Source organism: Trachemys scripta, chromosome 10 (assembly GCF_013100865.1).
Source record: "Trachemys scripta elegans isolate TJP31775 chromosome 10, CAS_Tse_1.0, whole genome shotgun sequence".
Classification (NCBI taxonomy): Eukaryota; Metazoa; Chordata; order Testudines; family Emydidae; genus Trachemys; species Trachemys scripta.
Genome location: NC_048307.1, coordinates 55,532,232 through 55,550,480, shown reverse-complemented (window position 1 = coordinate 55,550,480; position 18,249 = coordinate 55,532,232). Strand labels below are relative to the sequence as shown.

General features: G+C 37.9%; 1 protein-coding gene across 1 annotated transcript in view; it reads right to left on the bottom strand.

Annotated features, from left to right (window-relative positions):
- Positions 1 to 1,581: 1,581 nt before the first annotated feature.
- Positions 1,582 to 18,249, bottom strand: part of MTMR10 (myotubularin related protein 10) — a 58,659-nt gene continuing 41,991 nt past the window's right edge. The window contains exons 6-16 of the mRNA XM_034784158.1: positions 17,289 to 17,379; positions 13,443 to 13,602; positions 12,330 to 12,417; positions 12,104 to 12,192; positions 10,257 to 10,387; positions 9,775 to 9,844; positions 9,140 to 9,210; positions 8,141 to 8,310; positions 5,796 to 5,966; positions 4,426 to 4,608; positions 1,582 to 3,862 (exon numbers count right to left, since the gene is read on the bottom strand). Coding sequence (XP_034640049.1) covers positions 3,263 to 3,862; positions 4,426 to 4,608; positions 5,796 to 5,966; positions 8,141 to 8,310; positions 9,140 to 9,210; positions 9,775 to 9,844; positions 10,257 to 10,387; positions 12,104 to 12,192; positions 12,330 to 12,417; positions 13,443 to 13,602; positions 17,289 to 17,379 — 1,824 coding nt within the window. The 3' untranslated portion in view covers positions 1,582 to 3,262. The remainder of the gene's footprint in view (positions 3,863 to 4,425; positions 4,609 to 5,795; positions 5,967 to 8,140; positions 8,311 to 9,139; positions 9,211 to 9,774; positions 9,845 to 10,256; positions 10,388 to 12,103; positions 12,193 to 12,329; positions 12,418 to 13,442; positions 13,603 to 17,288; positions 17,380 to 18,249) is intronic.

Below are 18,249 nucleotides of genomic sequence, written 5' to 3'. Positions count from 1 at the left end.
TCCACAACTCCAGAGATTACTTCCTTCATCTAGGGCAAAACAGTAACAAGAAAGTTCTTTCTTGCCTCAATAAGGATGGCAACAAAACAAAGTTACTTCACACCCTCTCTCTATGTCTAACCCAAAGTAGGTTATTTGAGCTTGAAAAGGTCACACAAATAATGGCACAACATTCTCAAATCAAGAAAGAAAGAAAAAATAAGATGGGCTACATAGAACAAATACGGCTTTGTAATCTTTCTACAGATTCTTCTACTCCTGCACCATTTTTATTAAATCAGTAAAATAAACAGAATTACAGTGGAAAGGTATGATCTTTTATTAACAGTCTAATTTACTTCACATTCACAACCTCAGTGCCAGGGTTTTGTATTCCTCCTGGCAATTCTACTTTATTCAGTAAGTCATCAGCATTAGGCACAAAGGTTTTAGTTTCAATTAAAATGGTCAACTCTGTAACCTGCTGCAGCAACACCATTAGCAATCTATTGCCCAAAAGGATTTAGGAAACCAGTTCAGTCTCTTGTTGGATGTAGATTGACATTTTATCCTTTCCTTAAATAAAAAGATTAGAAATTTTTTGGTTTTAATATATCTTTCCATCTGAGATTAACAGCCAAAACCTTTGATCCCACAACACACATCATTAAAAGCACAAAGGTGGTTTAATATTAGAGTGGTATTTTACCTGCATGTTTAAAAAAAAAAATACACACACTCACTTCAGTAGGTTTCTAAATTTGTAGGCATTTCTTTGGTACATGGCAGCAATTCACTGAAAGACATTGCACTACCATGACTTCTGACATCAGCAGTAGCTAAAGGCATTAGAGTTGTTCTTTGACCACATCAACCAGCATTTCATATCTCACTAGGTATGTTCTTAATATTGTTACAATCTAGCAAAATAATCTCGATACAACAGCCTACTATCAACCAAAGCAGTGCATGTGGTTAGAAAACAAATGATATAAAAATAAGCTTGTTTATAGTTTTTCTACTCTTACAAAACACTAATGGTATTAATAGTACCTAATTTTAAAATTGCCAACAAGACTTTAAAGAGATGTGAGCTTGTGTGTAGGGAAGATAGCTGTAGATATGTACTCAGTCCACAGAGCTACTTGCAAGACATAAGGGCCATTAGGTAAGTTCAGAGCAGTCGGTATTGTCAGTAAGGCAGCTTTTTACAGTGGGACATGAATGTATTAGTTTACACAGTTGGGCAGGTCCTGCACTATACATTGTTAGCAACAGCCTTTCAACCATACATTAAAACAAATCCATAGGGGTGATTAGTACTCAGAATCAGACCCTAAGGATGAAACAACAGATTTTTAGAGTAACCTGGATACCACTAACTAGCATAACACACCACTTGTGCTTGCTTAGCCCCCAGATTCTGAAAACTACCCTGCTCTGGTTGGTAAACAGAGATTTAGGCAGCTTTTTTAAAGGCATAGTATTTACCAACAAGAACATCTGTATCATGTAAAATACAGATTATTGTATGAACTGAAAACACAAGCTAGAAATCCTTACACAAGTAGTTCTTGTACTCTTTTTTTTAAAATGTAAAAATTAACACAGTTTTCCCCAAATACTTAAAGTAATTTACTCACCAAACTTTGGTAATTCTAAAATGGACTCTTATGAGCATTAACCGTTTTAGGAAATCTATTTTACTACTCATACCATAAAAACAGTCAAAGTGGTTTATTAATTTTAATATATGGTACCAAAAATTAGCACACAGGTTGAGGTCTTGTATATCAAGTATCAGGCCCAAGATAACAGAAAAGCCAACCTGTTGTTCCAACAGACTTTGAGTAATTTTTACTTATTCTAGTATATCTCAGCTATTTTGAGGAAGACTTTGCAGAAACCAGACCTTCTGGGGGGGGGGGAAAAAATTGGCTACTAGAATATTGTGGCACATTGATTGAAGTGTTCTGCCCAGCTTCAAGTAATGTTTCTTCAACCAAAAAAAATGGGAAAATTCCTAACCAGCTCTTGCCTGCTGCAAAACAAGGTTTTTTTAAAAGCTGTTTGGCAAAAAATGATTTCTCATTTTTCAATCTGCTTTATCTTTAAATTTGGTGGGAAAAACTTCAGAAATACTTTAAAAAAAAATAGATTGTGTAAGGAAGCCAAAAGAATACATCCCTAACTAATCTTGTAGTTAGTTCAGTTGTGTCAAGGGGCGGGGGGGGAGGACTTTCCCAGCACAACCTCCACTCCTATAAACGGACACTTAAGAAACAAAGTTTTAGGAGTGGTAAGGTTCTTTATTTTCTGGGACTGACAGGAAATCAGTCTTGTTTTAGTCTAGAGAAAATTTCCCTGCTAATTTGCATATTGTCATTTAAGGTTTCTGCTGTTCAGAAGGCTAATTGGCTTTTTGGTGATTACCAGAGTTTGTTTTATGAATTAAATTATGTTTACATTAGTGGGCAGTTCATTAACCTATTGAAAGACATATGTTTCATGGTGCGTTAGACACATCTTACTAATATTTCATTCCAATTAAAGGCACTTCTAAGGCTACAATATTATTCTCTACAGTGAACATTTTAAGGTTAACAGTGCATATTGTCCTGAAGTCAGTTCCTGTGAACTAAATGCAAGCTCATGACATTGAACAAAAATTGAATAGTCTCTCTAAAGGGTAACTGAAAACAAAAACCAGTACACACTGCACCAATGCAACATACACTAAGTAAACCAAGTCACAGAAAGATAGTATGGAAGCATATAAATGTGTCCTTACTACACGTGTACTGTGACAAAGTAGTTTGTTCCCAGATTTCTACAACTGCCAGTCAATATGGCTACATTAATGCAAAATGTCCTTGATGTTTGTTTTCACCAATCTGATTTGCTAATCTGTGTTGACATAAAAGATTAGCTTCAATCAACAGTTGGGAAAACAGACATTGCAAACAAAAAGAAAACCTGATTAGTGACCACACCCAACCTTTGCATTAGTGAGTGAAATCGCTGATATTACATAATAAGCCAGACCTAGAAAACACAGAAGAAATCATCAGAAACCAGACAAGAAGTTTACATGACAACTACTGAAAACAAAATTGTGCGATTTGAAGCATGATTTGCTTTGCTTTTAAATATTTGTGCAAAACGTATGTAATATTTGTAAATAAAATTATTACAGCTTCAGATGCCGCAGTTAGCAGTGTTAACTTAAGAGAAGACACAATGGTCTGCGATTTCCCCCCATATGTTTAAGCATCACAATATCTTAGTCCTCATTTGCAAGTGTCTCAGTGGACAGCCAGATTTTGGCACCACTTAAAAATTTACTTAAGGGTGTTCCCAGAATGCTCCGTCTGCATAAGTTCCCTATTGGAGAAAATGGGAATGAGGAGGAGAGAAAATCTGGGGTCCCTGCATTGTCATTTAAACCATTTGCTCTGAAGTACATCCTGCTTTGATCCAGTTCTGAACAGTTCGCTTGCAAAGAAGAGCTGCTTTTGTACTGCCGAAGACTCTGGTTTAGCATGTCTACTTGGTCTGTCAGCACAGAGATTTTATGGAAGGCAGTGATGAAGCCACCATTGTTAATTTGGGCCTCAGGAACCCAGCGGAAGTAGCAAAGTTTCCACAGTTTTATGTGTGTTCCAGACAGACGGGGTAGAATTACACCATGCAAGTCGACAGGCTTTGAGAACCATTCTCTGAAATACTGCTCCATGCTATTGGTCTGGCTACCCATCTGCTGAAGAAAGTCTGGTTTCAGTTTTAGTATCAGAGAATTTCTTCTTGGAAGAAACTCTTGCTCGTTGATGATCCCATTCTTTAACGATGGGGGGATTCCTCTCAGTGTTGAGCTGTAGTTTTTCTGCAGAAAAAGATATGAAATAAACATGGTTAATTTTCCTCAGATTTAGTCTGCTACAGCTGGCGGTGTTCATGTGTGCCTACAATTCTCCACTGGGGGACTAGAAGTGAGGCATCCTTTCACAGCCATAGTAAAGTTGTGAGTCTAATCACTGGGGTGGCTTTCATGGCAAATAATTTGACTGTTCATGACCTAATAAAATAATTGTAAATAAATTTTAACTGAATTCTACAATATTGAACAATGGAAACAAATCAGTAGTCTATGAAAAAAAACTAAGGATCTATGAAATAATATGGAAAACTGTGTTAATCCAAAGCACCCTTATATCACACAATAGCTGCAGTGATGCAGTAAGTCTCTTGTGTCGGCAGTAAGCCCAAGCATACCAGAGAATGCACGGAAAGCCATATGGTGCAACACTTGAGAGCTGTACCTCTAGAGAAATTCATTTTTAATGCCTTATCTATAGGCTGGGACATCAAGCAATAATGGCATTGTAACTAAGCTGCTAAAAGAAGAAGTCCATTGGCAGAAGTTTGATTTCAACGTAATTCTGTTACCTTTGTTCGTTTAAAGGTTTTCACAGACCCATTCTGTACACATGGTGCACTCTTTCCAATATACCAGGGGTTGTGAAAAAGCATGCGATCTCTTGTTGTAAACTGAAGAGACCAGTCCCAAACGGAAGGAAATTTTAGGCCTTTTTCATCACCCAACTGGATGTTTTTGCTTATAGCGAATTCCTGCAAGAAGAAATATTCAGACATATTAAAAACAAACTAATTTAATTACTTACAAATCTAATTATTGCATGTAGCTCAGAGAGCAGGGGGCATGGCTTACAGCGTGGGTGGCTGTAGACCAAATGTCAAAGTAGATAGGGCAACCAAGGTGACCGCTGCAGGAGGACAAACAAATCCTGGTTTTTACTTAAGTGGGTGGCAATGCTTGGACACAGCTAATGTTTAGTTGATGATAAACGTTAAATATGGAAATGTGGTTATTTCCTTTTAAAAATGAAACTTCTAAGCTTTTATTTCTATGCTAACTTATGTGTTTGAGAAAACAACGGGGGAGGAGGGCACTGAGAACACACTGGTAAATATTTACAATCTTAATTCTAGGTTAAAGAATTTTGTTTTTGTGTTGGTGTATATTAGAATTTACTTGCACTGTTCTAAGAGTCATTGATTCTTTAAGCAAAGTAAATTGTAGAAGAGTGGTCTGATAAACATTTAGGTCTCCTGGTTTTTGTCCTACCCTGGGAGATGCATGTGACAAACTGTTCTTTACCCTGCATGCAGTGTATACAAGTCACCCATTTTTGTGTGTGCTTGCTTTGAAGGTTGGAATTTTTTTAGATATCTATCAGAGGTCCTTTTTAGGTTTAAGCACCGCTTTTCTCTCTTTCTTTATAAATAGTACTTGATCACTATTACTCAGACTTTTAGCATTCTTTTTATAAAGCTGTCATTGGGTATTTTAAAATCATTATGTGGCCATGTCACAAGAGATTTCAAAGTTTGTCTGTAGCTTTAGATACCATCCAAGTCACTGTCTATCATGCAGATGAAAGGAAGCTGCATACTAATCCCACTTGCAAGTATGCAGCACTCTTATGGGAGTACAGATGAAGGAAACGATGAAGCACTTGTTAATAATGCTATTTTAGAAATAAGGTAAGTAGAGTCCGTCCCCCGTCCCCCCCCCAGACCGTTTCCATTTTCAGTATACGCAAAGAGCATTGCAGGGAAAATCTGATGAACACTCATCGTGCACTGAATATTTTTGCTCATGTTGCAAATGTGACATCATTTTGCAAAAGTGAATAAATGCCATTTAGTTTAGATTGTGGTTTTTTCCCCCCGCGAAAGGCTCAGGCCTAAGATCAATTATTTTAAAGGTAAGGGTAACACTTCTTCATACTCACAGTGCTCTGCTTTACTCGCTGGTGAGGACAGTTGAAAAGGAAGGTGCCAAACAATGAGATCCGTGTACTATCATACAATATGGTCAAATATGTTTCAGAAAACTCAAAGGCCGATGGATATTGTTCTAGCAGTTGCCAAATCGAGTCCAGAAACATCAAGAACAAGGGAGACTTGAGAATAAATGGACAGTAATTAGAAGTAACATAACCTTTGCCAAAACCTTATCAACTTGTTACCGCCAACATCCTCATTAGGGTACCTAACAACAAATTTAGTATGCTCCTCATAGGGAAGCTGTTTGTAGCTAAACAGAAATCACATAGAATCTATAAAACAAATACCCAATACCCAAGTTTGGGATTTTCACCCTCACGATGATAGAATATGTGATTATATGAATCGGATAACTCAGGAAACTGTAGTAACAAAGTGACAGAACGGGTTGATTTCATGTGTTGCCCAACAACTGTAAGTGGTACAAAGGAATTATAGTGTCAACATCATCTCCAGACTTAAATACCAAATTTTGTGAGGGGGGAGGGGGAAGAAGAGTAAATATTTTGAAGACTACATTTTTCTCAGTCTGTGTTCTCATTCAAACACAGATTTAAATTGTTACTTGTACAATCAGAAAACCTCTCTGTAACAAAACCTCAGGAAGATGTGACCTGTAAATTATAGTACTTGGAAAGGGGAGGTCTCTTTCCAGCCACATTTAGAATCATTGTGTCTATTTTCATAACAATTCAGTTGAAGTTTAGCTTACAAAACAAATGACCCATCTTTGCTGAACTATGAAAGAAGAAAAGATGGTTGGTTTCTTTTTAAATTTAAAATGTGCTCTGAAGCCATAAATTAATACTGGAATTTGCTCAGAGCAGCCACTCCAAATCTTGGTAATAACGGTCTGGGTTGTGGGGTTGCAGATAAATTAAGATGAGCTTAATGATATCTGGAGTAGCTTAAACTATCTAAAATCTAACTGAATACCTATTTTTTACTATTCTTCCTTGGTTTTGGGCTCAGTGCAGGAACCACCTGGTAAAACTGTATGATCTGTGCTATTCAAAAGTGAACTAGATGATCATAAATGGCCCCTTCTGGCATTAAAACCATTGATTCTATGGGTCGTAAAAAATGTTAATTTCCATTAAAAAACTTTAATGAGGTCAAAATATACTACAGAAAGAAAAAACCCACTGGATGCAGCTGCTAAGGCGGAGAGGAAATTCCAAGAGGCGTTTATATACATTTTTTCAGCTTTAGCAATATTTTATTTAACTTTTTCCTTTCAGATATTTCCTAACTTTTTTTTGCTGAGTGAACCAAGATTCATCTCAAAAGAACATCTCAGTGGATCATGATTACAAAACACCCTTGCTCCAAATACAGTAATCCTATGCATGACAAAGTATTGGGAAAGTAATGAATGTTTTCTGTCTATAGTGCAATGAGTGTCTGGAAAGAAGTTAACTGTGCTGTCGCTTTCTGCTCTTTATTTTTTCAACCTCTTGCAATCTCATCTGCTCTTCTCTCCCATTTTCCAGAGCCTGGGTTGTCTTTTTTCCTATTCTTTTGCCTAACTGCATTATTTCCTTTGCTCCTAGACATGTTTGCTGCTGGTGCATGGCAGCTCTATTCCTGCTAGTGGCTCCAATCCCTGAGGGGGTTTTCTTTTTATTCTCCTTGAGTGCCACCCCAAGAGACACTGTTAGGCTGGCTCCCCCTTGTTTCCAGCTGATTTTACAGGCCCCCAGTCTCTTTGTTGCAGTGTAGCGCCTGGAATACCGTAGAAGTGTCTGAAAACCACCAAAGCCAGGTACCATGTCGCCATCCACCAATTCGTGAACCACCACCAAGTGAGCCATAGATTGCAATTTGAAAATTGCAGAACAGACTATATACTTTGATTCACATGCTTCTTTATCAGATGGATATTGTGATAACTGCTGACGCATACTGGTTTGGCTTTGTATGTAAAAAAGGGGGTGAGGAAATGAACAGGTGCTGTAGAAAAGAGGCTCCTGAGATCCTTGCTGGGTCAAAGTCTTGGGACCCAATGGTTTAATTATTGTAAAACATGGGATAAGACAGAATAAGCCTTTTCAAGTCTAACATGATCAACAGTGACATCTGATTTCACCAAGTGTATTAATGATTCTTATACAACAGTTGAGGATAAAAAGGAGATTCATCTGATTAATGATTATTCTTTTTGTATACATTAGCTTCCTATCTTTAGAAAGTATTGAAAAATTTCATATTAAAATTTTGGACATTAGCTTATGGGGTCAAGTCATTTCACTGCATGCAAGTGATCTAGCTATCAAAACAACATAATTACCTCTTTGTCAGCTCTTTTTAAGTGGTTACACCTATCTAGAAACTGATATCCTGCCATGACCCATTCCTTCTGTATCAGGCTCTGAAATCCAACAATTGTCCGAAAATAGGGATCCAGCATTACTTGAATGAGGGAGGCTACGAAACAGCTCAGGTCCCGTCCTTCGTCCTCTGTGGAAAACATTAACAGCATTTGAATATGTATATGTGTATATAATTAAAGAGTTCAGAGGGCAGAAATTGGTAAGTTGGATTGGTGTTCTCCTTTTAGTGTATTTTGAAATTCACTATCTCGAGACTGTTGTGTTTCAATATAGTCAGAAACTTTATCTCAGTGAACCTCACACTATAGTTAAGATTCCCAACTATATACAGTACTGATATGTGAATAACCCTTACTCAAGAATAACCTGCTATGTGTTTGTCCAAAAAATCAGATGCCTACCATTTGAGATGGGCTGAAATGGAGGGAATCCAAATTAATGGAGAGCTTCCAAACTCTCTTTTTGACCTAGAGGTAGTCTGAATTGGTATGGAGTACTATTTTAAATACCATTTCTGGCATTACTACCTCCAGAAGGAATTTTAGAGTCAGTGAATCAACACTGCCCGACACTGAAGTAATTCTTAGAAGTAGCACATGATCTGGGGAATGACCAAGACAACATCACATGCCAAGATAATGTAGCTAGAGTTGACAAACATTCTGATCTACAAACTCACTGGTCTACAGTTTTGATCTGATCACATCAAATGTGCATTATCAGACAAAAAGAAAGGGAGGAGGGGAAGGGGAATATTACCAGATACTATTGGCTCTGTTACAATCCAGGTACAGTCAACTATAGGGAGGGAATTTTATTAAATGAAAATATTTTAAATCATTGCCTTTCAACACTTCAGTAAAGTATACAGATCACAAATGTAGTTTACCAAACCACGCTTTAACATTCCAACCTACCAATCATGACAATTACAACATGCTATACAATTATATTACCTTGCAGAATTACTGAGACATGCTTACTGTCCAGCGTATATACAAGTTCAGCAGAATGCTTAAGGAATGATCTAGGCAAAAAGAAAAAGTGGTTTAATTTAACAATTAAGACTACAGATATTGCACATTTTCTAAGAAATGAGGACAGGATTTTCAAAAATACTTAAGGGGTTTAGGAGCACACATGCCAGTGACTTTCATTGGGATCTATGCTCCTAAGTCACTTATGCACTTTTGAAAATCTCATCCCAAATCATATATACTCAAGTAATATAAAAATCTCAACTGTTTCCAACAGTATTGTAGTACCACAGAAATACCTCTTAATTGTACATTTGTCCTGGTGCCCATTATTGTCCTGATCTTGCAAAGATTTGTGTGTGTGCTTGGTTTTTAGCATACAAGTCCCACTGAAGTAGTTAAAGTTAAGCATTCACTTATGTCTTTTCAGGATTCAGGTAAACACAGACACAGAATGTTTAAGTGTGTAAACCTTGAGAATCCCTGTATATTTATCTCATTCATTTTACCAAAGACAAATCCCATCTGTATTTGTTTTATTGCATATTTACATTGGTGAAAAATTAAGGACACATTATTAATGATTACTTTCTAGTCATAACATCTGTACGTACCTGACATACTCTAGCCAACGAGTATTTTCCAGTGAGGATAACCATTTTTCTTCTGTTTCTTCAAAAGGTTCTGCAGCAAGAAGAGTAGGAATGTCTGGGTACATTTTTAAATAGACATTTACTTAAGCTAGTTTTGTTACCCTTAGCTATGCTGCCCATAAATTTTCCACAAGCCTTTAAATCTGCAGTTGAAGGCACTTAGTACACCATCCCTCAGAAAAGTACACAGACTATTTTATGTGCTTACCTCATGCTCGATTATACCTTAGGTCTCAAAGAGGAGTAAGAGACTGTAGATCTACAGAAGCTATATTATAATATACACACATGAACGCACTTTATATAGAATTTCAATCCCAGGTAAGTTAGTTGCTTCCTAACAAAGTTTGACACATTGCTTTCGTGAAACCATATCCCCCAATGCCTCAAAAACAAACAAACAAAAACCCCACCACCAGAAGACGAATGATATTGTGACCTACCATTAACGCATAACTGTTTAAGTTTGATAAATGCAGCCTGGATTTCCTGGATATTAGGCAGACACTTGTCCAAATCTGATTTATGAACGTCACTTCTCTGTGGATGACTTCGAGTTATTGCATTACAAATCCTAACAAAAAAACCCCAAAACTGTATTATTGGACATGGAGGAAAGCTTTTCAAATTAAGTTCTTTTAGAATACAGGGAAGTGCAAGCAACTGAAAGCACTTAAAAATAGGTGCCCAGTTTCCTTTTTTTTTATTATTATTAAGGTTTTCCTTGTAGTTACAAAGGCAGCTATCTTACATAGCAAAGCTATTTGCTCAAACAGCAAAATGGAAGAGTACAAGCATCTGATTAGCATTCAGCTATAATACACGTCATGCATTTTTGGTCATATGGAATGCTATGTGGAGGCAGAATTGTTAACACACATTTCAGAAACATTCAGTTCCCATTATTGTTGAGACATGAGCTAAATTAATTTGAAAATTTGAAAACAGTACATTGTTAAAGAGCTATAAGGAATAGCTATCATAGACAGAAGTGGTAAGCAACAAAGCCTTTAGGTGGTATTCAACTAGGTGGTATTTCTTGTAATATATTCCAGTGTATATAAGGCGTGACCTGGCCTAGTGATCTGTGAACAGGACTGGAAGCCTAAACTCCTCAGTTTAATCCTGGTTCTGGCACCAGCTTTCTCTACAGCCTTGAGAAAGTTACATAACCTATAACCTAATTTTACAGTCAGGGAAACTGAAGCAAATAACATAAGCATTAGGTAATGTTGAAGATGAAAAGCTATGATTCAAGTATTATGTCTATCACTAGACCACCAAAACCCCAACATGTGAAGTAAAAGTTTGAGGGACATTGTATCTCAATTACGAAAGCTAAATAACTGATGATCTATAGTCAATTTTCAGTGTTCAATAGCTCTGAAAATAGCTATGATACAAAAGCAGCATATAAAAGTGTATGCCAATAGAGACGCGGACTAGAGGCCCAACTCTGCTTTTTATTTAAATGTCTGGTTTTGTTTTTCCATGTATATTGAGACAAATTTTATAATCAAGGTTAATAAAAATACACTAACAGTTGCAACAGAAGGTCTACAAAGTCTTCCAACAAATTAAAACACAGACCAAAAAAAAAAATACCCAAACAAATACCCAACCCACATCTTGAAAGCAGGTGTGAATTTCTGCAAGGTACTAAGGGCTAGATTCACAGAAAGACTTAGGTGCCTAACTATCACTTTAGGCACCTAAATCCCAGAATCAGGTCCCACTAGGATTCAAAAAACCCTGCTTGGCTGACTACACTCGCTCGGCCACTAAATTTTTGCAGTCAAAGCTATCTTAGCACTTATGTTTCTGCTTCTGAGTGTGGCATTGTAGCCCCATGCCTGGTATCTGGATATCTAAGGCCTAGAACGATGCAAAAACTAGGGAAATACAGGATTTCCTCCACCTACCCACTCTGTGTGGCCTGATCTGGCAAGGGTGCTCACAGCTCACCTACCACACTGGGTGCCTATCGATGAGCTTTCTCAAAATGGTGGGGGGGGGGTTAAGGAGGAGGAGGAGCTCCCTCAACTTTTAGCTCAATGGTTGGGGTACACACATGGGATGTGGGAGACCTTCAGTTCAAGTGCCTCCTCCACCTGAGAGAGAGAAGGGATTTGAACTCGAATCTGCAACGCTTATGTGAGTGGGCTATAGGATATTCTGATTTGGGGCTCCCTCATCGCAAGTATGAAGTATAGCTAAGTATCCCATACAGGCACTATTTGCCTCATATTATACATGTCTGGTTAAGAAATTATTCTAGGTTATTGTTTACCTTTGATCAATTTTTCTTTGTTGCAATACATCTTTAATGTTGGCCATTCTCACAAGAGCACTCCCATTAGAGTGATTCCAGCACCAAAGCTAACAGAAAAAGATAATTTGTTAGTATTGCCTGACAGCATGAGTATCTACATACAATATACAAAACATGTTCACTCATACACATCACTGTCATGAATATAAACAGTGATCAGCAACAGAATAAAGATCACACTTACGGGCATTCGTCTTCCAATAAAAGAGTAAGAATAGAGCTTTAGATCTTGATCTGCTAAGGAAGATGGGACTACAAAGTATTCCGGAAGGCTTGGGGGGAAAAAATACAACACAGATAAGTCATTTTTCTTTCACGTGTTTTATCTATTTTTCTGGAAATAAAAAGGATACAATCTAGAAGACATTACAAGGTGTGTTCGTGCATAATAACCTGTGCCACAAAATGACAATCCAAGTTATACAGGCTATAATTTTATCACAGTATAGCGATAGCAATGCTGACTGCATGTGCCTAGTGAGTCACTCATGATACTAGCACTTCTGGTATTATCGTGGATGGGCCACTCACTCTTAGGTCCCACCACTGCAACTGCTTGGATACTAGGAGGAAAAATAAAACATACAACCTTTGCACTCCATCCTTAGCTGCAGCAGTGTATGTGTTGGGGGAAAGGGCAAAGAGGGACATACTTCTCCCCACCTCCAGCCAAAACATCTAAAAGCATGCCAAAAAAAATCTGGCCCAAACAGGAAGTCAAATCCACAGTACCACTTGCTGCATTGGTAGTTTACCAGTCTTAGTGCTGTTGTGCACCAGCCCCGGATGGAGACCAAAAAAGAGCCACAGAGATAAATGAGTGTGTACAGAAGCACTTTAGCAGCAACAGTCAGTGCTGGTCAAACTGATCACATTATTTTACTCATTTCCTGTTATAAAACTTCAAATCTTGCTAATATTTCTTTTACAGGCATGCACATCTGTGTTAATTTAACCAATAATAACTGTTTGTACCGGAAGGATAAAAACTATGAAGAATACAGTAAAAACAAACCTTGATATTTTTTTTTTCTGTCACTTAATTTGATATGAATATATTAGTTAGCTATGGGATCCACAAGATAGTAAAGTTGCTTTAACTCTGGTGGCATATCTTCAAGGAGACTGCCTTAGATACCTTTGTAAAGATTCAGAATTTTCTATAAAACACTCATCTCTCATCAGAATACAGCTGTTTTTTTCCTAAAAGTATCTGATCTCTCCCACAGCTACTAGAGCACCAGAGTGATGCCAGAGTCAAATCAGCTTGTTTTTTTCATTTTTTCTTTAAACTTACCAAGTAGATATCATGTAACCTTCATTGACTGAACAAACTCTCCATCCTGATGCGCCTGTTCTTTTGATTTCTCTATCCCAATCAGAATAAGTTTCAAATAAAGGAGTCTGTTGACCGCTGCTGCTGCCCCCGCCTCCTGGGTCTATTCCATTTACTGTTGCTAGGAAAGGGAAAATAATCAATGCAAGATTTTTAAAATCATCCCTTTCAACTCTTTGTCATGCAAATAGCTATAGTGCTATCTCTTCCCACACAAAGGTAGGTGAGTCTCTCTATTAAAAGGGGTGTTGCCACTTGCAAGATTAACAAGTAGTGGTGCTGTTTGGCAATATGCAAGAGTGACAAGTGTATCTTTCCTTCTGTTTCAACAGACCGAGCAGTGAAAAACTGTGCTGTGTCAGTTTCTGCAAAACAGAGGTTTAGGGATAATGGAAATTGGAAACAAAAGTGTCACATTAACTCATGAGGTCTCCCTCTAAAACATGTCAAAACCACACCCATACAATATTTAACAGCGATAATACTTTACTCTTTTTTTAAAAGAGGGAATTCTATGTTAAAAGTTAGAAGTTCGTTATTCTTGTAGCTCAGTTACCATCTGCCACTAAAAGTAAAGATTCAGAGCACAGATCAGCTATTATTGAGTCCTAACCCTTCCAAGTCAGGGCTGCCTTGTCTTCCTTTCCACTGTTTCAACAGTTTTTCTTCAGGGGTTGCTTTCTAGGCAAGCTATTACTTTCAAACAGGAAAGATGTGGAAGAGGCTGTTGATTACTTTTTGGTGTTAACACAAAGACTAGGGTAAACATTGTTTAAGTCTTACTAACCTATCACAATAAATTACTCATCCTAATGGGTGTTATGTAGAACAGCCTTGGTTCTACAGGCTAGAATGTTATAGCATGATACTCAGTTAAATTCAGCTGCTCTCTCCTTATATGACAAGAAGGTGGACCATGCTCAGTGGAATTACGTTTTGTTTCTTGAAACTGAGTTAAATTTGATTTTAGTTGTAAACGAATGACACAAATTTAGCCCCAGTTTTATAATCTAATCCATATGTGCAGCCTCTTTTGCCTATAATGAGAGTCTGCAAGGGCATAAGGATCTGTCCAAGCAGATCAGACTGCAGGATTATGGCTATATCATTGCCCCGTAAGTCTTTGCCTGCTGTTTATACATCAACAATTTAATCTTTTCAGTGGTACTGAAGCACTCGCTCTTTTTATGCTTTCCAAAAGAAGCCTATGCCAAAAATCAAGATAGAAGTAGTAGTAATGCTCCTAAAGGCTATTCAATTAACACCCAGTATACAGTTATTTAAATAGGCCAAAGCTTTAATCCTCTACCAATTCTCTGATTATCTACGTATACACGAATTTCTAGTATGGCAATCACCATGGTATCTTTTATGTAAAATAAATAGGTTGGGGGAGGGAGAATTGAGATTACACCCCTGAACAAATGGCATCTCAAAAGCTAAATTGATGGTTTCTTTTTTGTTGGTTTCCAGATGGCTTAAAGAAATTTAAATTAGAATTTAACATGAAAAAAGTTATGTTCAAGAATTCATACTAAAACAGTCCTTTTAAATTTCTCTCACTGCCATAAAAATAATGCTGATGCCCAGATCATTTGTTTATGCTTCTTTTTATTTCCTAATGTTTTATAAAATAAATAGGACATGGACAAGTTCCTGCAGATCTGGTCAAAGTTTGAGACTAGGTCATAAGTTAAAAATAATTTGATAACCTCGTCCTATCATCATCTGTGCATATCACAAAAATCATCACATAGCTTGGTACCAGTAGTGATAGTCTCTGTCCAGTAGGCCCAGAAGTGGAACAGCAGGAGATGCTGCAGGCTGGGCACTGATGCACACTGACAAAACCCTGCAAGGAAGCTTACCAAAATGTCAAGCCAGTTCTATTAGTCCCATATTTAAAAAGCTCTATATTCACCCACACATTAAAAGACAAAACATAAAACATTAAGAATCCTGCAAAAGATTTGGAACCAGATTTCAAAGGCAATTAGGTGCCTAGAGATGCAGATATAGGCAGTTAGTGGGATTTTCAAAAGTGTCTGAGCAGGTTAGGTGCCCAACTCCCAATAAATTTAAGAATCTGTCCCTTTGCTCACAATATTATTTTTTTTGGAGCGGGGGGAGTAAAGGGATCAGGAGGGGATTGGGAGAACTTCAACTTTTACTTGAAATCAGAACAGTGAAATATATTTGCATGCAGTAATTCCCCCTGCCCCCCTTCATGATTAAAACTCCAGTAGTTTCAGGGCAGGTGAGAAAAAAAGCTCAACTGTGTGATTTTTGTGTTGTCTTTTCACAGTGGGAAATACTAATATTATTAATCCATGTGGTAAAAATGCAGAAGAAAACACAATGCAATATGACCCATATGTTGTTCTTCTGTGCAAAAGCACAGAGTAGGGGAAGAAATAATGGACAAACACTGCAGCTTCCATTTTCTACGGGACAGGCAGGGGTGCAGAGTGGGTAGAATGCAGTACTGGAAAAGTGACCAGAGGACTAGGAAATCCCAGCCATGATCACCACAGAGCATGCCTCACTGTACAGTGGGACTTCCCCCTCTGAAATGCTCTTCAGCCCCCCTATTCCAAGCCACTGCCATGCAGCAACACCACTAGCTTCACGGTCACTGGTTCACTATAACTCTACAGGGGCAACATTAGCACACTGCTTATTTTACCCACTTTGTGTAGCTCTGCCACAGGCCCTTTTCCTTTCTCACGTGGCATATGGATATTTCCTGCAGGGGATAAAGGTGGCTCTAAGGAGGTTGTGGTGGACTCCCCCTCTCCACTTCCCAGCTGGGGTTTTCTCTGCAAGTTTGCTAACTAGGGCACTATGCAGCTGGAGGAAGGATGTGGACCTTAATTAAGCCCCTTTTTATAGAACTGCCCATTTTCAAATTTCTGCAACTTGCACCTGTAACATATGAAACTCTCCCTGTGCACGCACACGGGGCTTGTGCAGCATATACAGAAATGAGCAAACACTTCTTTTAAGCATGTTTGAAAATTTGGATCTGTAATTTCATGACATCCATTCAGTTTCTGTAGTAGTAGATCATTTGTTTCTAATGCAAATGGCAGAGTAAATAAAATGGTCAATGCTACTGAATCACATCTACAGCACTTCCCATATTTGCAGGCTTACTGTGATGGAATTTGTAGCTTTTAGCTGTGTATTGGCTGGGGAGCACTAGCAATGACCTTGCAGTATTACACTAGAAATCAAGTTCCAAAGGCATCTTTTCCAAGCTTACCTAACTGACAAGATTCAATTGGAGACTGGCCTTGAGCAGAGAGGGTGTGCTCCAACTCAGCAGGGGTGGTGGAAGATTTGAGTGGGAGGTTATACCTAGTAAGCCTCTAGGAAAGGAGGTATGGAGTCCCAAGTTGCAAAAATCCTCCTGCAATACCACCAGAAGAGACACTTATTCCCAAGAGAAGGGCAGGTAAACAAACCTGCCTGAACGGGGATTATCTAGGTGTCCAGGGTATCAATATAGACACACACCAGAAGGATTTAAGGATGGAATGAGAGATAATGGTACTCATGCTGGTATGGATAGTTTTGTTTTGGATAAAGATAAGATGGTTTTGGTTTTGATAATGAATTACCATCACACTGATTAATTTAGACACAGAAATTAGGGGGCTCAGGTGCAGCCTGTAAACCAATTTAAGTGACCTTCCAGAGCAAACTTCAAAACACTCTTGCCATTGCTTTTGGCTAAAAGTAGCCAGCCTTACTAGAACACATGCACATATTACAGAATAGAAAAAAAAACATTTACATGGTTACCTGGATTATGATATTTTTTCCCAACATATTCAAATGCAAAAAGGAGCTGGAGATCTGTTGGCTGGGAATAATGTGCTACTGCAAGGCACACCTAGGAAAAAATAATTTTGTTGTTACTGTTCAGCATTATTGAATATAAAAGTACTTTAGTGTAAGAATCAAAACTGTATATAAAAAAGGAGTGATTACCAGGAATTATGGCACTGTAAGAATATAACAAAAGACTGAAATTAAAAAATGGTCTGATGTAACATTGCCAGATTTGACTAGAGAGAAGGACTTATGATATTTTTGATATCTGGTTAAATTGGTTAATATTTGCTGGAAAAAACTGTCAGAGCAGTCAAGATAGGTGAATTTTTGACCTTACATAAAGAGTGACTTGCAGTTATTATTGATAGACTGATTTAACTAACAGAATTTATAATATAGACAGTAACATACAGGCAGGGGATGTGAGCTACTAAGCTGGTGTGTAGGTGTCTATGTACAAACAGGAGGGGAATAGATAGAGAAAAGAGCACAATGGGGCTCCATTCTCGGTTGGTCCTTAGGCACTACCATAACAATCACAAATAAAAAATAAATAAAATGCAAGACTTTTTTATTGAGCCCAACCCTCACATTATTTCTTGAAACAGCAGCCTCCCATTTTTACCTCCAAGGCTTGCAGCAAAATAAATCCCATTTACTGATGCACGGGACAGATGGCTCCAAGACTTTTGGAGTCAAAGTAAAGGGATTATCTAGGAATAAGGAATGGCCAAATCTCCATTATGATACAGGTGCTCTTCTCCCTTATAATTAATTATTATTATTATTATTATATGGAGATACACCTCTACCCCGATATAACGTGACCCGATAGAACATGAATTTGGATAGAACGCAGTAAAGCAGCACTCCAGGGGGGCGGGGCTGCGTGCTCCGGCGGATCAAAGCGAGTTCAATATAACACGGT